The sequence below is a fragment of the Grus americana genome, chromosome 1, assembly GCF_028858705.1.
Source record: "Grus americana isolate bGruAme1 chromosome 1, bGruAme1.mat, whole genome shotgun sequence".
NCBI classification, from domain to species: Eukaryota; Metazoa; Chordata; class Aves; order Gruiformes; family Gruidae; genus Grus; species Grus americana.
Genome location: NC_072852.1, coordinates 155,277,960 through 155,301,766, shown reverse-complemented (window position 1 = coordinate 155,301,766; position 23,807 = coordinate 155,277,960). Strand labels below are relative to the sequence as shown.

At 36.5% G+C, this 23,807-nt stretch overlaps 1 protein-coding gene across 3 annotated transcripts in view; it reads left to right on the top strand.

Annotated features, from left to right (window-relative positions):
* MYO16 (myosin XVI) overlaps positions 1 to 23,807 on the top strand; it is a 405,915-nt gene that overhangs the window by 247,236 nt on the left and 134,872 nt on the right. For all 3 annotated transcript variants that reach the window (XM_054807394.1, XM_054807387.1, XM_054807380.1), the window contains one exon: positions 23,637 to 23,748. In XM_054807394.1, the coding sequence (XP_054663369.1) occupies positions 23,637 to 23,748 (112 nt within the window). The remainder of the gene's footprint in view (positions 1 to 23,636; positions 23,749 to 23,807) is intronic.

Below are 23,807 nucleotides of genomic sequence, written 5' to 3'. Positions count from 1 at the left end.
TGTGTTTCTCTCTGCCTGTGCTATTTCTCTCACCCCTTAAAAAGCAGTGAAACTCTTCTGCAGCAATAGCTGTAGGTCAGCTCACAGAACCGGTGTATCTTCTTTTACAGTTTTTCAGTGCAGATGCCCTCTTCACTGTCTATAAGAAAACTTTCTGTTAATCTGATTACAGTGATGGAAAGTGGATGGTAGAGAAAAGATCCCAGTAGACACTTTTCAGAGGCATTAAGTGCAAAGCCTTATGTCTGATTTTTTGTGTGTTTCCAGTCATCATCTTTTCTAACAAGCACTAATACAATGTGTGCAAAATGGTGATTGTTCTAGCATTGTCCATATTGATCCCCACTCTTCCTTTCCCTCACACACAAGAGCTCAGGATGAGAATTTTCAAGACTGTGAGTGGCCACTTACTCCAGCTTTCCCCAATTCAACATACTTAGAAGGCATCCCCTTTGTCTTCTAACTGCTATGGATATAAAGCCAGGAAGACATTGCAAGTTTCTATGCCTTCTCTCTTTCTTTTCATTCCTTTTATCATTGAATGCCATTTTTCTTTCCAATCATTTGATTATTTTCTCATTTAAAATGCAACAGAAAGAAATATCAGTCTTGAAAATAACGTTTTTCCATGTCTGTGCCATTTGCCTAAAAATGTGACTGTGGCAGTCTAATGATACAAGGTAAATTCATAAAGAAAAGTTGTTTTTTTTAATTAGTCCCACATAATTGGAAAAATAGACATTTTAGGGATGTTCCAATCCTCTGATGTTCCATGCTCTTTTCTTGTATTCAAGCATGACAGATCACCTTTTTCTTTATAGATATTCACTTTGATTTGATTCAGTACCTCATAAAACCCAGCCGTGTCCATAAAAATTCACAAAGGCGGTTACACAATACCATTTTGATCCCTTTGCTTCACAAATTACCTGTTGCTGATATCTGTGTCTGATGACTAGAGGGAAATCTGAACAAGTGTTAGACCTGTCTTACAAAATTAGTTGGATCTAAATATTGTGAATGCAATAACTAGATCTGGAAGGGTTACATCAGATTTTTCCCATGGGTGGTACTCCTGCTGGAATAATAATTTCTATATGAAGCGCCAAGTTACACCACTGTACCAGACTGCCATTAGACTTCGTGTGCTGAAACACAGCATAAGTTAGTTGTACCAAAATTCTTGGTCTCACCCCAATAAAGTCTAGTGTGTAGGCTCTATGAACACTGTTGAGGATCAACTTTGTTTTAAAATCCTGCTGACAGAGTAAAGCTTCAGGCAATGAGGAAAGTGGCATTCATTGTATTTACTTTTAGGAGGAAGGTAAAGATCAGGCTCAGAGGTTCCTCAGCTTTTCCATTGTGGGAGGTATGGGCACAGGAGGGGAGAAAAGCTGTGATAGGAGATCTTAGGCTTACCATCCCCGTAGATGAATTGCCATGTCTTTCAGTTGTCAAGTCCTTCTAGTTCTACTTGGCCAAAACTCCTTCCTAATAGTTCTGTGCGAATAGCCTATCGTTTCTACTTTTCTTTAAATATTATCTCTTCTCAGACACATCCAGGGAAATCATACTGGGTGAGACTTTCGAACCTTGAAACCATTCTCAAATGCTAGCAACAGTTTTGCTAGGCCTGCGTTGAGGTATGAGTTTCCAGTGGGGCAGGGCCCTCACCCTCCTGGCATGTCCCTGTGGCACACAGCAGGGCCAGGGATGATCCGTGGGGTCAGACACTACCCAGAGACATGGGGGCAGGATGAGACCGGGCCAGGACATGAGCCCGGTGGTGGGGGCCAGGGGGTCTGTGCCTGGGCACAGGCATGGCTGACCCCAGATCAGGCCAGCACCAGGGCCCAACACCTGACTCAAAAGCTGCTTCTGAGCTAAGGTGGTCCCAAAAAGGCTTCTTGCACAGCCCAGGCAGCTAAACCCTTCAGGGGGCAGAGGGCATTCAAGACGCCTGCAGAATCGTTAAAGATCCTTCATCGATTTTTAATGAGAGTTAATGAACATATATTTTCTTCCCACATTATCAAAAAACAGCTAAATCTTCTCTATTAATTGCTCTCCTTTGCATATGTATATTTTCTTCAATATGTGTATTTTCTTTAGCATATTGCCAGGAACTTGTACATAATTAACACTTTCAATACATGGCAGCTCTTGTGGCAGCTGTTAAGCTAATGATTCGTAGTTTGTTACTCCTAAGATTTTTTTTGCCACAAATCTTTTGGCATTTAAGTTCTTAGTAAATATGTGAGTGAAGAGGAAAGACTTGAATCAGTCTCCCACCTGCCTTTTCTTTCCCATCCTATTTTTTATCTTGCATTATCATACAGATAACTTATCACTCATTTCTACTTCCTTTATGTTCATTTTCCTGTACTTAGCAGTGACCACTCTACTAACACATGAACCAAGACCTTCAAAAATTAGAAATGCACTTGTTATTTCACAGAGGATAAGGAATTTTAAAGATTGGATGACTATGTATAGGTGATTCTCAAAGGCAGTGTCTGAAATTTATCATCTTGCTATTATCCTGCTCCAATATACTTCTTTTGTAATAAATGCTGAGTAAAAAGTTAATTTTCAAATTATTATACTGGAATTATTCTAGAAAAAGTTTTAACTTGCCAAAAGTAACTCTGGAGCACTCTGAGAAAAAGTTATCTGTCTTTAGGTATCCAAGCTAAGTTCAATTTTGTATCTAATACAATTGAATTCTTTATTTATGGGTTTTTTTCGGCTTATAAATATTTTGCATAACAGCTGAGGTGTTTAGAGGTGAAGGTTAGATTATTGTGAAATAAGATTTTATGAGACATTTTATAGAGTCATTAGAATTTCTAAAAATATTTCTTAGAGATTCAAAGGCAACATGTATTTTTTTTATGTTGTGTCTCAAATATACCTTCAATTTATGTGTGCATGCACATATATAGAAATACTGAATGTATTTATACTCAACTTTTTTTTCATTTCTCTGCTTCTTCCATGTTCTCTCTTCTCTTCCAAACATCTTTTAAATTGGAAACAAACATTCAAATTTTGGTTGAACAAATAAATCTGTATTTTTTTGGTACTGTGCAAGTTTTCCTGTCCTAACTTGATTACATGCAGAACATTGCTTTTCTCCAAAAAGCTTGCATTTTAAATACATTAACATTTATAAGACAATGCAGTCACACACATAGTGCAACCTATCATACCCAGACAGTAAAGGACTGTTGGGGTATACTTTTCAAGCATGCTTGACAAACGTTCTAAATAATGGGGTAATGTGAAGATGCAGTTTCAAAAACTTAGAGAGTTAACTCTCAGTTAATTTTGCTGAAATTTGTTTCAGTGCAATAAGTGAATATGGATAGGTGAAGCCCTAAGTAAATTGAAAAAGGTTTAGTTTTGGTTTGGTTTTTTAAAATCACATGATAGCAAATAACATAAAAATTATACGCTTCAGTTTACATCTTCCTGATATGAGTTACTTACATTTCAGCTGTCTAGTGAAAAGCTTTAACTGTGAACATTTGTTTCTTAGCTATCCTCATTCTATACTGCTGTAAAAATCTGATTCGCAACCAGTAGCACTATTTTAAGGACAAGATCTGTAGATTCCGAATGAAATGAGGCAATTCCATTTACTTAGATTCCAGTGAGGTCTGACAGCTAAACTACACCAGCTAGTTATTAGGAAGATAATGGACAGAGGAGAAGCAGATATATTTGTCTGAGATTCTGAAGCAGGTTTAAACTTGCTTCAGTTAGTTTTATATCTACATAACCTGGAATAATTTCAACATCAAAAGAATTGTCTAAATTTTCTCTGTTGTCTTTTTCTTTTTGTTTTGCTTTGTTTACTTTTGCTGCATATCATTTATTCTTTTCCTGTTTACCTTGTATTTACTGATGTCTGAATTTTTTCCACTGATTTTTTTTTTTGAGGTTGAACCTTCTTTACTGCATGTATAACATGCGCTTTCACGTTGTTCTCTTTAACGTGTTTTCCCTGCCCTCTTATAACTTCAGCCTCCACTTCCCTTTTTTTTCAACTGGTAATGGTCTTTACCCCAGTATTCTTACCTTCTTAAATTTTCCTTTGTCTTCCTCATTCATGCAGGTTTTTTGAGTAAATAAGGTTCATGAGATTATTCAACTTGTTTTACTCTTTTTCCTCCCCAGAAATGAACAGGAATTGAACCAAAAGGACCCTTTTTTTTTTTACCTTAGCTCTCTTTTTTGTTGTCCTATTATTTCTTTGAAATTCAGGTTCCATTAATCACTTGGAGCATGATCTTCAAGCATCAGTGTTGTTCTTTGCACTTCAAAGAAGGAAGAGTTGAGAGGCAATGCCAGTAAATGGCTGATGTATGTGATTTGTTATGCTGGATAGTAATAATCATGACTAACTCAGTTTTGTTGAGGATGGACAACAGAAAATATATTATATGTTGTATTAAGATACATCTTCATATTTTAAAGTCATATTGATTACCTAGAACTAATTTGATCTAATTCTAATGTAACATTTTACACTACATGTTTTCAGATATATCTGAGATTGAAAAATACAACAAAGTGTAACTAAGTTTAGGGGTTTTTTGCATCCAATATTGATTTTTAAAGTGGTTTAATTCATCTCATTTTTCTTATTCCTGTTCTTCACTTCTGTTCAGCTAAGCCTTTAGGCTTAGTGTCTTATATTTTAGGCTTAGTCTTTTATATTTTTGGCTTAGACTATCATATTTTAATGAAAATTATATGGAACCCTAGGCAGCCTATTAGTGTACAGAAGCTAAGAAATTTTTCATTTTTTTTAATAGGGCAGGTATGATGACTGGGCCATGTAGACTAAAACTTCCTCCCTAAGATCATCACTGTGCATCTTAATATTCAGGAATAGTGTCAGTGTTAAAGTTATTATTATACAGTATCTTTCTGAGAATTGACTACATTTCCTCTGTCTTAAACCCCCTCTTTCTGTGAGATGTTTGTGGATAGTTGTGTCCTACAAGATACATTACTAGGAGGTTAGCATTGCAATTACAGAAGATACAATCAAGATCACAGCTTAGGTTTTCAAAACAAAACTGAAATATTCATTTGTGTCATCTGCTTTATTTTGCAAATTAAGTGGTTATTTTTTTATCTGCAGATACCTACACCTCATGCATAAAGTATACCTCTATGTTATTAACTTTATTTCACAATATTTGTTTTGAATATCTGTCTGTGCAGTTGTTTTGAGTGGTTCATCCTGAATTCAGGGTTAGTTACATACACACCTGCACACTTGCGTTCTAATTGCATGTCAAGATATCCAAAACAGTATTTTTCTACTTGAAAGCAGAGGTACCTTAGCTTTGGATTTTGATGTTTAATTTATTTATTCCAGTTTCAACATTAGCTGCTTTTGACATTACTGCTTTATTCCCAAAGGATCCTTTAAGAAAATACAGCTCCAATGATGTTTAATAGTCATTAATTTACATGAAATCCAAGAATAATTTTTATTTAACAAAGTAAAGGTAGTAAAATGCGTCCAAGCCTTGGCTCAGTGTCTTTGTCTTAGGTCCCAAGTGGACTTGTTATTTGTCTGGCTTTCAGAATAAATGCTATAGAAATTCTGCTTTGTTCAAGAGTGTAAATCTGAAACTCATATTCCTCTGGGTATTTTTTTTTCATTTGATGTTAACAATCCCCTCTTCATTGTATTATTCTTCATACATATTGATTGAATAGTGGCAGAGGATGTACAGCACTCCATTGGCAGACTCTCAGAGGTAAAGAAATCATTTGTTATGATTACCTCTCTTTTCAACAACTATTTTTCTCTCCATTGTAGTTCTAGCTAGCCGAAAGTGTAGACCTAACTATGTGTAAATGAACATATGAGATTTTTTTCAGGAATAAATTGCATGTTTAGAGTGGTACGGTAGAGCCAAGGCACTCCTCCTTGTATTTCTGTATTGTCCTAAAGGAACTCCGATATCTAGTAATCTTTGGTATTTTACACTCTCTCAGTGCTGGTGAGCAGTTCAGAACAGAAAAAATAACATCAGACTGTATAAAACTTCTTTTACTTTTGCCTTTTTATAGCTCTAGTCAGTTTACTTCTGCACATTTACTTTTAATCCACAAACTTGCATTTACTTCATTTGTCTTGGCATGATACCATTTGCTATTTCTTTGATTGAGAGCGGCTTTGTCTTTCTTGTCTCCTTTGGGGTAAGCATGATATGGAAACACATCCAGAAAATAAGAGGAGAATAATCTGTCTGTGGCATGAAAGATAAAGAGTAGGAGGCAGGAAAAAATAAAATCTGTTTAATCCAAGAGAAAGAAACAAACTTGGTAATTAAGAGCACCAGGATCTATAGAGTCTACTGAAGACAGAACATACATCTGTCTTAGTTTTAACAGAAAACTAAAGGTACAGTAAAACATTGTTTGGAATAAAGTGCTTGAACTGGAGAAAGAAAATGCAAAAATAAATATAACATGAAACAGATGACTTTCCAATTTGTTGTGAATTCTGTTGATGAGTATTTTACACCTTAAAGTCTCTGGGCTAAGTTAAATTTTTTGTTAGAAAAAAGAAATCTCCAGAAGTCTGTGGAAGTTTTATATATATATATATGTGTGTGTGTGTGTGTGTATATATATATATATAAAGGTTAAATTTGGTCCTCTGTTGAAGAAATGAAGTGCTGACTGTTTAGGCAGCCCACCAGTATTTCACATCAGAATGAAAATGGATGTAGCTCCAAGGGATGAAATTGCTGTAGAAACCCTAGCTTAAAAGTAGATGTGATTACTCACTTATAAAAATGGTAAAGGAGCTCATTTGGCTTTTAGTTTAAGTACAAAATATGTCTCTGCACTTTACTAGGATGCTAATCGTCTCATATGTGGGGGGGAGATTCAGTAAATTCAGCTCCTGAAACCACTTAGCTATTACATTGCATAAATCTAGAGTAATAATATAGTTCTGCAATTTATATTTCAAAAGTCACTCTTAAAATCATCCTGATACAATTACTGTAGATGAATTTCCAGTCAGGAATGGGTCATTTAAGAAATTGTTATTGGCATACGGAAGCCCCAGTCATTGAACCCAGCTCATCTCAACTTAATGTTAGATCTAAGAGAGACGATACCTCTCGCTGTCATTTGAACTTACTGTCTTCACTGAGCTAGCTTGAAATTTTCACTGCACTGAACTAAATTTACAGTTACTCTAGCCAACTCTCTCTGGGAAAGTCAGGCAAGGTCAACCCAAAGTGTAGCATGGTTTTCTTCCTGTAGTTCTTTCCTTAATCAAGCCTCAAAATGACCTCTACGCTGAGATTAAATCTGATTGTATTGCATTAGTGCCATTCACGGTTTCCTTTGATTCTTGCTGGATTTGCACACAGATTTTTTGTAGTGAAAATATAACTACTCAAACTGAGTTTTGTTTAAAGTCTACAAGTAACCAGATAAAGTCTTCTGAATATGTTAATTCAGTGCTAATGGCCAGAAGATGTTAGGATCTCAGTTTTATACAGCTACTAAAAATGGCAGCTCCATCGGTCTGCCTTCTAAAATTATTTTACACAATATAATGCTGAACAGAATGGTGCAGGTATATCTTGTGCTGAATCACCCATCACCCAGATGATCTTTGGAACTTCTTTATTCTGCATATAGGTCTTGTCTATCTCCAGTTAGTTTATGACACATCTCTTGGAATCACGGCACAAAGTGTTTTCGCTGCAGCTTAGTACAGTACAACATAAATCATATGAAACGATGGACTCGGTTGATATCAAAAGTAAAGAAAAATAGTTTCACGTATAGGGAGCTGGATGGGAGTAGTTCAGAGTGTTTCAGGGAGGAAACATGTATGAGGTTCTGTGCTTCCTAACACACCATTTTGGCCCGTGACCTGTCTCTGCTGTTAAGGCCTCTGCTTATCTGATTTCTTGAATAGTAGTAATTTGGGTGAGAAAAATTGTTAGAACAAATCCAGTTTGCAGAAATAAGTATGCAAATCAAGAAAGTCCTCTGAAATAAAAAAAACTTAGTAGAAATTTTCTGCTGACTGAAATGATAGAAAAGGGCACTGAAACAATGTGGAAATCCCATTAGACAAACAAACTGCATTTGTAACCGTAATTACAGAGAAGTGTAATTTATGGCTTATGACAAAAGCTGGCACCTTCTAATTTCTGCTTTAACCTTTATGAAATTTTAACATAACCAAACCATTAATGGGTAGAAATCAGTTTACCAAGCTGGTGTTGCAGCTTAGTATTAAACAGTAATTGCAGTGTTTATTTTGACACCGGTACACTGACGCCAGTTTCATGATCTGTTTTGTTCACCCAAGATGAAGATTACAAAGACTAAGAACAGTGCTAATCACTTGTAAAAAAAAAAAAAAAAAAAAAAATCTGTGGCCTTTCACAGCAAAAATGAGTGGTGAAAATTGTACCGTTAAACAGGAAAATAATTTATTTAGTGGAATAATTTGTTGGAAAACAATTGGACATTGTCCTATGTCTTTACAATTTTCCAGTAATGAATAAAACACAGAGAAAGCCTATATGATGCCTTTTTGGTATGGTTTTCTATTGAAATCATTGTTTGCTTGGGCTTTATTTTCTATCACTTTCCTATCCCAAATACAGATGAGTTAAAACTGCTTCTGCTAGAGACTGTACATTTTTATCCATTAGGACTTCTGAGGATTTCTTTGTGTTTGCTTCTGTATAACTTGTCTGTGGTTTCAGGTGCAGCTAGAGAAACCGGATTCACTATTAGAGATACACCTGTACTTTCCTGTACCTGCAGTCCTTTCCCCATTTCCATCATGCTCACAGTAATTGCTTTCCCACCATATTTTCATCTCCATTATGTATATTTGCCATATTTCCAGACCTAATTCCCTGTTTAAACAGGACTCCTCAGTCAGGTAACAATTAAGAGGAATGGAGCAGCATCCAATAAATTATGTACTAGGATGAACTTAACTTCAATGAGTATGTTATGGAGTTAGGTTAGTCCTTAAGTCAAAACTGGAACAAATGGGAACATCTTATCAAATTCTATGGTTCTGTAGTTTATTCTGGAGCCTATTTTTTAAACATGCAATTATAATCCTCTCCAATCTGTTCCCTTTCCAGCTTCTCATATATCTTAGGGGAAAAAAAAAAAAAAAAGAAAAGGGCTACTCTAAGGCATAATTTATTCTGCTATTATCTTTTTTTCTGTGTTTATTTTATTTTATTCTAATTTTTTTCATCTTTTCACTTTATTTTTTCATTTTATTTAAAAAACAATGTCTTCAGATACAAGCCTAGCTTGTCTACAGGACTAAATTGCATGAACTGAAAATCACTATGTGTAAATGCAGTGTGGATTTTGGCAAGAAGAGTCAACAAGGAGTTTCTTTGTCCTATTTGGATGCACAAACCATGAAAGTAGTGAAGTAAATCCACAAATTCTTTTGATTTGGGATGGGCAGTTCCTTTTATACAGAGTAAAGTCAGTGTGACTTCAGCACATAAGTAACCTGCTTAGATGCAGCCCTTCAATCGAGTTCTCTATGTGCAACCTGTAAAGTTTACTTCAGGTTTGCTGAGCATACAGCTTATGGGATTTCGGGAGATTTAGTGTCAGAAGTAGTTCATCTGTGAGCTTTCATCAGGCATGATTTTTACTGGGAGGGCTGAGAAGATGTGAGAGAAACACACGTACACACGGGCATCCATCCTGTGCCCATTTTTGGGTAGCGGGGCAGGGGGAGACAAGGCAGGTCTTGTGAGCATGGGAGAGCGGTCGTGAATTCTCCGTGACTGAACTCAGCGTTCAGCATCATGTAACTTGCTGGCTGCACGAAAAGCAGGATCCTCTGCTTACCTTAAGGGGATGGCCACAAATGATTGTGGCTGGTTGATTGTTAAATAGATAACATACATAAATATGTAAGTATTTTCTCTATTTGAAGTAAAAAGAAGAATATTCCTGCTTTGTAGAACAAGTGGGTAAAGTTAGATACCACACCAACTCATATTCATGTATTGTGTGAGACTTTCTTAGCCAGGGATAGGTAAATAAATGTTATTGATTAATTAAGTAATTATATCAATCTTTCTTTAAAAAATGACTCATTCTTATGTAAATAATGTATATTTCTCAGTATTTCAAAAGTCACTAGAGTGACTAGTGACTGGGGGGGGCTTAACTTTTTTTTTGGCCAAGTTAAAGGGCTTTAAAGGGAACTTACTGTTCAGAATTACTTGTTTAGTATACGTACCTGAATGCACATGGCCATACCTGCATATATGGGAAGAAGAGGGCTTCTTGTAAATCAGCCGATCTGAAACTGATCCGTATAACTACAGTTATATGAAATCATTTGGAAGTAAATTGTCAACATTTTAACTGGATACTGGTGAAAGTTATAAGCAGGTACCCAAAGCACCTTTTAAATTTTAGATCTGATACTACGGCTCTTAACCCAGTAAGCTTTATTTAATGAATCAGCATTTAAAAAGTAACAAATGCTGGTGGAGAAATGCCTTGGGGCTCATAAACTTAATGACATCTACTGGCAACTAGTGCCAAAGTAAATCTGAACACAGGAATACAAAATTACTCTTAGTTGTAGGAGTAAAGTTCAAACACAATTTCTGAAGCATTTCAGGACATGGATTGGACCAGTTTGCACTTGCACGCAGACTATTTTCTTTACATGTTCAGCAATGCTCAATAGTTGCTACTTTTTTATCATCATCATCATTATGCTCTTTATTTAATGTATATTCTACTTCAAAATTATGCTTGTAAAGCAATAGTTCACAGAATTATGATCTTCTGAGTGATTCTGTCCTATAGAATACTGAACGATATAAGTCAGAGAAACAGCACTACAAGGTATACTGCCTTTATTATTTCTTTTAATGTCACCAGAAGTGTGAAAAATTCTATTTTGAGTCACTCCTGTTGTGCATTCAATTTTTTCTTTAATGGAATTATCCTAGATTTACATTTTAATGTAATTTTAGGAACAGAAGGCTTAAGTCTCTGATTTAAACCTATTCCACAGGAATATCAATATAATTTAAAAAAAAAAAAAAATGTACCTGAGTTTAGCCTAAAGACGTTTGGCATTTTGAGAATAAAGACCAAACTGTAATTCTTCACTTTCCATTTGAGTATATCCACTGCATTTAAAAACTTATGTACTTCATTGTACAGGTACACTTACAGAATAATTTGAAATTTTGTCTTATGAAAGTGACAATGCAAAACTATTTACCGAACAACACACAGGCTAATATAAGCTTTCTGTGCTGAAACCAGTTTGCAAAAGACGTATTTTAACATGTGATTTTCTTAGTTTAGAAAAATAAAAATAAGACCTGTGTTCTGGCTATCACGAAAGCTGTCTGCAGTGTTTAATTTATTGGTATTGGGCTGATACTTTAGGTCTTGACATTGACAGTTATTCCTATTTTTTCAATGCCAGTTTTGGTGTTTTATTGCATTACTCATGAGCAGAAATCTATGCACTTAAAAGGTTAGCAGTAATTCCAGCTCAGTGCTACTGCGTAACATGGTTCCAAGGATGTAAAATTTATTCAGATTGGAAAAGGTTTAAAAGCTGGAGACAAAGGAAAAAAGACAGTAAAATATGCCCCTTTTCCCTCGGAGAAAAAAGCCAGAAGCTGTTCATTATCATGTTCTGTAAATGTCGTTTACTTCATTGATGTCAACTGTTTTGCTTTGTCTTTATCTCATTGCTGTTTACACATCAAACAGTGCTAAGTGCAAGGTAGCTTTTCCTCACTAAGCAGAATACATTGTCCTCTCATATTCACATGACAGATCTAAAGAAATAAAAATGTTTGGTTTAATTTCTTATTCAGTGACTTTACAAATATAGTACAGATTGGTGGAATTTGTTTTTGAAAGGTAATGTCTTGGTTTTATATACTTAATACCCTTCATCCCAGCAGTTTAGAAAACATTTTTAAAAACATAGGTAAACCTATGAAGTCATTCATTCTCAGTCTGGCAAAACAGTCTTTAATTTTGATGTTTAGTTATACCTAAATTAAGTCTTGGGATTTAGCAAGTAGTCACAGGAATAACTAACCTTTTAGAAAAAAATACTTCACAAATATTTAATGTGAGGACAGTAAACTGACCTAGTTGTAAGAAAACTAGTTTTAAATGGTTATATTTTGTCTGGAACTAACACGTATCTGAGATACTATAATTTCCACCTTAGTAAAAATTAACTGATTTGGTAATGTTGAATTTTCAGTGATGACCATTGTGCTTAATCAGGTTTACTATCCTGAGCTGGATGGGAAGGAGGGACAGGGATTGCAAAGGCAAAAGCCACACGCTTTTCACATGATTGTGCAGGTACATGGTTCATTGGGCAGCACTAATAAGGGGAAGGAAGGGATTTAGCTTGTTAATCCATGCTTCTTAATGCAACGTCACATTAAATGACACCCACAACATGCATATTGATTGTGTTAGAGCTACAACCCGATTATGAAATACTGCTTCATCCACCTGTGACGCTGGCTCTCTTGAGAATTTTCTAGCAACAAAGCATCAATTAATGAAGATTTTATAATAAGAACAGTCCAATTAAAATTGGTTTTGTTTTAGACTTTGTATGAAGACAGGTAGAGACAAAAGATAAGTCTGTGTGGCTCATTGTGGAGTGCAGCAGAGACACCTCGGATGGTGCTGTGCAAAAAGTACCATAGCTATGTTGGGGCAGTGGTCCATTTGAGGTGATTAGCCTCACTTATTATGCCTTCTGTACGACACCTAGGCCGTATAGGTGTAGTTTAGGAGTCTTTGTGTAACACTGCATTGCCTTGTGTAGAAGTAAATATATGATAAGGAGATATGCCTAGAAATTATGTAGGCGATGCTTAGGGCAGCTTGAAGTCTAGGTGTCCAGTACTACTTGTCTCCTGCTGTCTCACTTAAACACCTCATCTGCCTTTCTTTCTTCCTTGGTGAATCAAAGCTCAACATAGGGTTTCAACCTATAGCTTCCAGTTGTGCTGCTTATTAACATTTATTACAACACAAAGATTCAACTGAAATCAGTGGGGTGATGCACAGGTTTGAAGTTAGTTACACATAAATGTTTTGCTGAATTGGGACAAGATACAGTGGTGGAATAAATCATTAGTCTAGTTCACAGTACATGTAAACCTGGCAAGAAGAAAAATACCTTTACTTCTTTCTTCTTGTTCCAGTGGCCTGAAATCACTAAATACGACGTCGTGACGTGTGTGGCCTGCGTTTGGTTTTGAAACAATTGATGCAACTTTTTACAGAAGCTAGCACTGAGACAATACATCTATGCATTTTTTAATGACACATTTTAGTTATGGTCAAGCTGTAATAAAAGCTTTTACAACACCAAAAGTGTATGAATGCTTCCAATGATAGGCATATCTGAATCCATTCAGTGTAAAAGTGCCGTGCTCTCCTTTAGGATATAAACACAGTATTTCCTACCAGTTGCCTATAAAGGTAACTCATCACCCAGCTCATGCAAAGCAAGTGACACCTCAGTTCTATTTCCTGCCTGTCACCACAATTACCAAGAATTTGGATACCTCTGTGTGAGGGGAGAGATATGCAGAAAATCGTATCTAGGATGAAGTTTAATAGCTATGTTGAATTAGTGAATGAACATTACGAGTTTTATTTGTACGACATTTTTATAAAAGAAATAAGGCATTTATAGACAAAATCCAGAATTTCTGAGTCATAACATGATCTGCAGTGACTTGTATTGCATAATTAAGTATTGATACAGAGTCCTGTATTTAGTTAAGTATTTGTTTACGTTAAATATTTATTCTTCACTGCTTCCATGTGAATCACTAATCTTGAACTCCTTTTAGCAAAATAAGTGTACTAGATTGTGTGGTCAATTGTGCTAGAATAGGAGTTGATACCATTCTGTATTTCTCTAGGGGTTAGCTAAGAGAAATCCTACTAGTAGCAGCAAAATGACACGTGGGCAATTGGTTCAGAAGAAAGCACACCATAAAAGTTGTAATTCTTCACAGGAACCAGTTACTCTGGTATCTCAGAAAAGAACGGATTATGACATTCAGCTTTTCTCATGGGGGGGAGGGTGTTCAGTTTTGGTTTGGGGTTTTTTTTTTCTTTCTTTCACCAACTAAAGGAATATAAACAGAGAAAAATAATGTTTTCCTTTGCCCTTGGTTTGAAAGGGGCCTCCAGAGATCTGGTCCAACTCTTTGTATCAAGACAGGATCTGCTGTGCAAACAGACAGGTTCTTTGAAAATCTATTGCAACAGCTACACAAAAGAAAGAGAAAACGTAACTGATTTGTAAGCTAATGCCAGGACTGTTTCAGCTGTGTTTGCATTCATGTTCCCAGTTCTTACCAGGAAGATGATTTTATCATTCCTGAATCTTGAAACTTGAGATTTTCTGCCTAAGGATGATAGCTGGAATAAGCAAAGTTTCTGTAGTGACTTTTTCAGCCTCATCTTTTCTCCACTTCATTCAACATAACAGCTAAGATTAAATAAAGTAAGATCAAACTCATTTTAGTGTACGCCTTTACCTGCAAGCCCAGCAGAATAAAAATCTTATCCTCGCTCAGTGTTTTTGTGCAAGAAAGGATTACTTTTCAGTCATCCTGCTAGACTTAACGAATGAATAATTTCATGTGGAAGGTACAAACCATTTATTGTCTAAATACAAAATCAAGTTAAGTTGAATTAGCTTGGAGATGGTGGTGGTGGTCACAGCACATGTCCTCACAATTACTTTGATACAATTTGCCCAGAATATCTTCCTAAATTTCAGGAGTTTGGCCCTGTGCCCCAGCTTTTTATAAAAGAACTGATGGAAATCTTCTGACATACCAAGAATACTATTTCTCTAGATATTTTGAAGATATAAAAAAAAATCCTAAAAGATGGGGGTTTTTGTTTCTAGTCCATCATTCTTGAAAATTCCAATTTTCAAATTGTTTATGTAAGTTCATATCAGTTTTTCTTAAAATTTAAAGTTGATTTCTTTAAAATTTAAGTTTTCTAAACATCTGAAAAAGAAAGACTATTTAGAAGTTGGTGTCCAAATATTTATTTTGAAGGTAAGAAGACATTTTCCTCTTCATAAAATAATAATGCTGTGCTATTTAACTACTAGATGAACTAGTGAAAAGGGTTGCTGACCTAAGCAGAGGAATTGCAGTGCACAAATATTGTCTTACTATTTTGAGCCATCCTTTGGTAGGGCTCTGGTGTTTAAGATTGTTCTGATTTTAAAATACTGTTATCCCTTCAGATTCTAGTCAACATAAATTTCTAAATAAAACTTATTTCTTCTCAGATATCTTACAACTGTAAGAGCTGTGTCCAATCTTTGTGTTTTAGAGACTGTTCAAAGGTCAAGGTAATGTCCCTAACAATTTGAGTCCTACCTTTTCTTGGTCTCCCACTGTTCTGGGGCCAAAATTACTGGTTTTATATAAGGTTCAAAAAAACCCCAACATATCTGAGAAATAAGTTTAACGTGTTTTATAGGACAATTCATTTTGGTAGGGACTTCAGGAGGTCCCTAGTGCACCACCTGCTCCAAGCAGGGCCAGCTGTGAGATCAGACCAGGTTGTTCAGAGCTTTGTCCAGTCAAGTCTTGAAAACCTCCAACGATGTTTCTGTCTCTGGAGCCTTCCCTTCCCTGGGCTGAACAAGCCTTGCTCACTCACCCTCTCCTCCCACATCATGTCTCCAGCCCCAGCCGCTGAGGTGACTCTCCACTGATCTCACTCCACTTTAGCAATGTCTTCTGTGTGGCGTGTGTGTGCATATGTGCGCAAAGCTGGCTACAACGTGTAGATGTGGACTAACAGTGAGTGCTGGGCGGAGGGAAACAACCCCGGGTCTCCTGGCAGTGCTCCTGGCGATGCAGCCGTGGATGCTGCTGCCCATCTCTGCTGCCTGGGCTCATTGCCGGCTCTTGCCCCAGCTCACTGCCTGGGGTCCCCAGGGCCTTTTCCCCAGAGCTGCTCCCCAGCTCATCAGCCTGTATCATTGCAAGGGTTTATTCCTTCCCAACTGCAGGACTTTGCACTTGTCTTTGCTGTATTTAATGAAATTTCTGTTGGCCCATTCCTTCAGCGTGGAAAGGGCAGCCCTACCCTCCAGCGTATTAGCTGGTCCCTCCAATTTGATATCCTCTGCAAACTTGATAGGAATGCAGTATCAAAATCCAGAAGTGTGTTGGAAATTATTTTCATATCTTAGTTCTAGTATGGAACTTTCACATTTTGCATCTCCTTGAAATTGGCTCATTTCTCTAAGATCTGTTTGATGCCGTACCATGGTGTTTGTCCGTGTCCCTCAGGTCAGCTGTGTAAAATAGTGGCATTTCCAGGTCCGTGGTTTTGGGCCCAAAGGACCGTAGGACTTTTCCTCTTTGCAATATCTTTCTCAGTCTTCTGTAGGCTACATTTAATGAACTCTTTTGCTCTAAGTCATTTTTCTGATACATTTTTCTATTGCTTTCCTCTGGATTTTCTCTAACTGATCCTTATTTCCCTGAAGTATGATGCCCAAAATCACACAGAATACTTCAGCTGAAGCTTTACCATGCCAGGTATTTCATGCCTCTTATTTTGGCATATGTAAATAAAGGTGTTACATACAGTGATTAATTTTTTGCAATATCAAGGCATACTTGACTGTCATTTAGTTTATGATAAATGCTTTTCTGATGATCCACTGCCTAATCAGCTTTATCTACCTTGAATCTGTGCATTTAGTTATCCCTTTCTCTTATTTTATAATTGTTCTTAGTTGAATTATATCTTTATAGTACTCATTCATGTTTGGCTTAATTCCTTGACAAAATGTGCTTTCATCTGGTCTCCAACACTTTCTCTGACCAATAAACTAGTGTAAATAATCCTATCCAGCCCCTTGCTTCTGTGTTTTTCTTTTTGTATTAAAGGTATATTTTTAGTCTGAGAACAGCCCAGAAGCTTTAGAATACTATAAGACCTCAAATGGGTAAATTGTTCTGAGTATAAGCAATTAGAAAATTGATCTTTTTGTCTATAACCAGAGCTTTTTTACTGAAAAGGTTAACTGTGATCGGTGAAATCCTTATTGCCACAAGCTACATTTATTGCACTGAGTTATCAGCTGCAATAAAATTTCACAACCAACAACTAATCTTTGTATTATGTTTCCCTTACATCAAGCTTGCTATAGCCCAGAAAGCTTTACAACAAAATGCAGATGTGTTAGCACTCATCCTCTGTCAGGAAAGGAGTCAAGTAGCAAGCAGTTAGATGCTAACTTTAAAAAAAATATTTTTTTTCTTTCATCATAGAGCTTTATCCTAAATTTTCATAGTGACTTAGAAGCATTTAATGATATAATCCCACCAAGAATTCTCTTAATTATTCATGACAGAATGTATTTACTTCAGGAAAGACCTCTGAAAAGAAGTATCCTTCTGGCAAAACCACGCTTCCTCGTCTCCTGTAATTAGAATGCAACTTTAACTGTCCTGACAAAAGGGAATTTCTGATGGACTGGACCGGATGCAACCTACTAATCTCTTTCAGACAGCTTCACTGTCAGATATGAGCTGAGCCACTGTAACGAACCAGATATTTCTGTATGACAAACAGCAATAACGTATATAGATGTGTGGCATAAAGTAGCTGTTCTTATAGAATACTCGAACATTTCAAGTGTCAGATTTTACAAATGTGAAGTGGTTAGGCATTGGCATAGTGTTTTGTTAATGCCTTATCTACTCTGTTAGTGAAATATCAAAGTTTGTAACAATCCTTAGGAAGGCTTGCTACTGCAGGGTCCCTGTGACAAGCCTCGGGATCTCTGTGGTCAGTGTTGTGTACCAAGGTCTTCTTGTCTCACTTAACAACTATAAACAATACAGCTTGAAGTATTTTATGATTGTAGCTGCCTAAAGACTTGGCTAGTGCAAAATATCATTTATTTGTCAACATTTTTTGGCTAGAGATCAGAAAAGTTCCCTATGTGACATGCATCAAAAGTTCAGATCTCCCTTGAAACTCTGATAACCAGTCTGTAAACTTTAATGACTATGGGTGGGAAGTTTACAGACACAGTGAATTCAGATCAAAGTGTGAGCCAGATTTCAAGATTGGGGAGTAAATCCAGGGCCAAAACGTGATTGTTTTCTGCCTTTCCTTTGACTATGCTTCAAAATATCAAGAAAAACTTACTTTTGAAAGCCTGTGGTGTTCTTGAGCTTCCCACCAAAAGAAGGTGAAACTTCCTGAGTGGACTGTGGCAGGCTTGGCTTTTCTGCCCCAGCATGAGCTAACTGGGAAGTCACAACACTTGCCTAGGACATGAAACATGAAGGTTCAATATCCCCTCATGTTCTGGATGCTTCGAACTCACTTTGAAATGGACTGCCTGACGCACTGAATGGGGAAATCCAGATCTTTTCTGTGTGTCATATTGACTTTGAGGCAGTAACCAGAAAAGGGGTACCCTCTTCCCAAATAAATCCCCTAATTTTAAAATTTAAACTTTTTTATTTTTATCTCTTCATGAATTTTATAAAAATGTAACAGTTCTAATAGGAAAGACAGAATAAAAAGACTCTTTCACCTTCTGTAATAATTTTGTGAGTCCTACTTTTTATTTCCTTTGTTTTTCTTCTAAGGAAATGAAATTACATGTTTTGTTTATGTTGAATAAGGCAGATTACTTCATTTGATACTAAATGTTATTGGGTTGCAGTTCAAAAAGAAGATAAATGAACTTAAATTCAATCCAAATCAAATATTGTTTGCCCGAGTTTTTGGCAGAGCAGCAAACTGGTAGTCAAAACTTTTCTTTTTAGTCTCTACTCCTTGCTATTTGCTCAATCATCTAAGTAGACAATATTACTTTAAAGAAAGTTTTTAACCAGTAGGGTTATGTAAGAAATTTTGAAATATGCTTATGTCACAAAAACTCAGTATTGGTAAGCTGACATTTGTTCCTATGTATTTCTTCTTCGTATTTGAGATGTATGTACGAAATTATGAACTTTATTGCAGATATAAGTTGAATAATACAAATTATGATGATATGTAACAATTATAATCAGAATGTAAGGTAAACAGGTAAGGTAATTGTTGACTTATATGGGCAGTTAATGCATAAAGAATTTAATGCCATAGTAAGTATTTTTTAATGTTCTTGGGCACACCAGTCACAACCCTACCTGAAAATTTAATATGTGATATCATTCAAATGATGGTTGAAAAAATGTATAATATGCTAAGCAATACACTGAAAAAATACCCCATTGACTTTTTCTTCAAAATAGTCTTTTTTTTTTTTTCTTTTGAGAGACTGGAATAGATGAGAATGCTACAATGCTGCAAATTAGAACTGGTAGAAGAAAAAAAGAAAGAAAAAACTATGTAGATAGTATCTTTTACTTTTCTCAAGAAATTGTCTGTCTAGTAACACATTGTGGTTTACTCAAAGTGACTATACTACAACTATTGATTAGTTTATCTTCTTAAAAGAACCCGATTTTGTGGATGAGTAAATTTCTTCTTTTTTGAAATAAACAGTTGCTGATCACGTGTCCTTAAAACTTTATCGTATGCTGATAAACTGTCTGTCGAGAGTACTAGTCCGATGCAAATGTCAGCATGGTAGCATTTAAACAAGTGGTTAGACAGTCAGTAGAAAGGAGTTATTTATTAGAACTGCATACACTGTTTGGTTCGTCAGTTTTACCGGAGATAGATACAAATAATATCATTTGTCTGAGCAGCTACCTTCAACTAAAAGGCTCGACTTCAGCCAAAATCTGAGAATCTTTTTCTAAAGCTACAGTAAGCTAATGTGAATGTGCATTTGCAGAATGAATTTGCATGCAGAGATATGCAAGTAAGGCTAATAAAACCATGATAAATAAGTCCACAGTTGGTGCGCAGCCTGCAAGCATTGGATACCATGGAACATCACCTCTGGCTTGTATAGCAGTAGTACCACTTTTACTAAAATTTTCAGCAACAAAGAATTCAGAAGTCACCAGGTCTGGTTTGCATTTGAACACAGACTACTGCGTTGGAAACTTATAGGAATATTACACACACTCTAGTAACAGCATAGGTTTTCATAAATATGATAGCTATAACACTATAGTTTGCAATAACAGAAATGTAAGCAAAAATAATAACTAAAAGTTCCAAGATAGGTTCACAATGGAAATTTTAGGCAGTTTAATCCCTCTTCATCATTAGCAATGCATTAGTATCAGGCCACTTGAATGTCAAAAGATAAAAATGCACTGTAAATATGAGGAAAGCTATACGTATTGAAAAAAGTTTGCATTTTATGGAATAATGATGTATCTGCAATGAAAGAATGTTTCATTATTATTTGGACTTTTGAGCTGTGACACATCTCTTTCCCCTTTCCTTATTTTTGTAGGAGAGGCAACAATTTAAAATTGGTTCTGGACTGGTTCTTAAGCATAAATAGGTGATAGTAACAATATTAATACAAAGGGTGTCTCAAGCCCTTTTCATTCTCAGGGCCTTTAGGGTGTAAAGAACGAGATGCCAGGGAACTTTTTTACAAGCAAAAAAAATCCTTTATATTTCTATCTAAGTGTCACTGTATTTCTGAGGTAGAACGAACTTACTGATAATTAGAAAAAATGTGATTCCTTGTACAGCTAGTATATATTATAACCTCACTCTGCTAAACTGTCTATATTTGCTGCATTTTGGGGGAATTGTATAATATCCATCACAGTTCCAAGTAGTCTATACAATTAATCCATCCTTAATATGCATATACTTTATATTATAAACATATAACAGTTGAATGTGCATATCTTCAAAGCAATTTTCATATTTCATTAGTCCTTAAATAGTTTGGAAAAGGAGTGGGCCTCATGACATGTTATAAAAGAATTTAATTGCTTTTAGACTGAGGAAACTGATTCTAAATTGAAGTGCACCTTCGCAAAACGTCCAACTGCAGCCCTTTCCAAGGGCACCAGCACATCTGCTGATTAAATCTTCAGGAGATTTATACTGGGAAAGTCAGATTCTTTTCCAGCAGGCATGTCCTGGCAGATGCTGCAGTTTACGGACGGGTTGTTGGAGCCACAGGCATCTGGTTTGGCGGGTACCCAGTTTGCCCCCTGCTGTATCAGCAAGAAGCGCTTGCGCTGAAGGCAAGAACTGCCGCGTGTTGGGTCATATCACGGCTCAGCTCTTTCCTCCCGGGGGAGTGAGTGGCCTGGGTCACTTTGCTACGCCCCAACCTGTGTTGGTAGTGTTCACGCACCCTTTTGCTGTGACGATACCCACTAGCGCTTGAACTATGCTAAAAAGAGCTAATTAAATGGGGTTGCTAAATAAGAGAAGTTTACAATATTCTCTTGACAGGACAGGAAAGAGCATTCCCTGCTCAGTACACAGAGAGAGAGACAGAGTTGTTTAGGGAGAACACCCAGTGAGAAAGCTTTTTTTGCAGAAATGCCCATCAGCTCCCAACTCCTCCAGCCTTTCAACAACAGCATATTTTGACAGCAGAGTAGATGCCGCTGTAAATCTCCTAATTATGGATCAAAAATGCCACCGACACATGGTGCACAACACTGAACTGGTATAAGCTCACGCAGCAGTTCGGAACAGTGGAAAATTTTCTGCTGGATTAACCTTTATACCAATAGGTTCTATGCCAGATTCAGTACCAGATGTGTTCAAGCCTCCCTTTGAAACATGCAGGCAATATATAAAAAAAAAAAAAACCCAGAAAAAAACCCACATAAATCTGGCATGTACTTTGTATCATCTGCTCTAGCTAATTTGACAGCTGTGCTGTCATTTGTATTTACCTGATTTGGACAAAATTAATGTTTTTAGGAACCTCAAGGAAACAGTGCAGAGCTCTGGCAGTGATGCTCGCAGACCCACGTTCTCAAAGGTTGTGTTAATTCACCGGCTTTAGCCACTGTGATTTGAGGCTTGTTTGTACTTGAGATATCCGCTGACTGAGTTCTCCCGTGGGTGCAAAAAGTGTTTATGCACCCAGGCACACATATTTTTCCCCATCTTTCTTGCTCTGCCCTCCTGCTGGGGTAGCTTACGCCATTATCATCACTCCAAGGGAAATCCACACTGGTAAATCTGGTATCAATCCACTAAAAATGCACTCTGCATTTCGTCGCGTATACCTCATAAACCTCATTATCAGTTAGAAACATGCAAATGCTGAATCATTTTTCCACATGTTTCTAAAAGCTACACACATTCACATAAAACGTCGCCTTTACAAGAGCTACCACCCTTACTAGGGTGTTGTCAGACTTTCTGAGGTAATAGGAGTTTTATTTTGAAACCGTGTCTCCTCTATAGTGCAATTAGCATAGGATTGTGAACAAGAATTGTCAGAAATTAAACCAGTATTGTTTCTCATCTTCATGTGACAGATCATGGACTGAAGATTATTAGAGAGCAGAATAATTGTGGGGAATTTTGTGGTAGTAATTGCGGTGAAGGCAAGAGAGGTGGAGTGTGTGTAAATTGTCCACCTTTGTTGGTGTTCTGTGATGTTATTTTAATTTAGGTGTGGGGAATTCTTTTGTTGATGTAAGTGACGTTTGTGAAGATTTTAAATTGTGTGGTGAATGTGTATTTTAATAATCTGATAATTTAATGATACTGATAAAAGAAAAAATGTTTTTACATTGTTGGCATGATCTAATTAAAAATCCCATAAAATTCCATAAGATATTCAGACACCTCATTCTTAGTGATTTCAGCTGTATGAAGATACGTGAATACTTTTAAAAAACTGGCCCATAGACATATATCAAGAGTGTCAAAATACATTGTTGTAAAGGTTAGATTGCTGTTCTTTTCAATAGTCTGTTGTATTCTAGTTTCTGATTATTCTGTTTTGTGTTGCTACTCTTTATCTTGGTTCTGTTTTTTCCTTTCCTGAGTTAGCTGCTGCACTAGGTGTCTCTCTTCTAATCATTATTTTTGGGAAGGTTTGTAAGATTTCTTTTTGTTTCACAGTGTGCAAAGCAGTACAGCTTAAGGGCTGTACACTTACTACTCTATGTACTTAGTTACTACTTTGTTCTAGGAGATGGTGAGTAAACCCGTCACCCTTTCAGCTGGTAAGGGAGCGAATGATCATCGTGGGATCAAGCAGATAAAAGCGGATCTATTCTCTAGCCAGCAGGAGGGGAATTTAAAGCAGTCAGAGTTATCAGAGGATCTCCTCAAATCTTCTTTCTGAAGGGGAATCTCTGGTAGTACAAGAACAGCAGAACTCTCAGTGGTATAAATTAAATCTGAAATTTTAGCTTACATGTAGGACTAAAGCTGGCAGGGGGAAGCCTTAAGCAAAAGCTTAAGGAAAGAAATACAGAGCATTCTGTCATTGGTACTGTTCTCTCCAAAGTCTGAGAAAAATCTGTAGTAAACCTCTGGTTAGAAGGGCAAAGGTGGTTTTTAACCTCAAAAGTTTGATTGTGCACCAGCCTTGTAAATACAACATATGCTGTTTTTCCTCTGTGCAGGTATCTAAGCCAGACCGTACTGGAAGAGACGATGTTAGCAGCCAACCCTCAAAACAGGGAGAAATTAGCTGTACTAAAACAAGCTCTAGGTGCTGTGGGATTCAATAGCCTGGTAAGTTAAACAAATCTATGTTATTTGTGGTTAAAATCATCATATTACTTAGTTAAAAG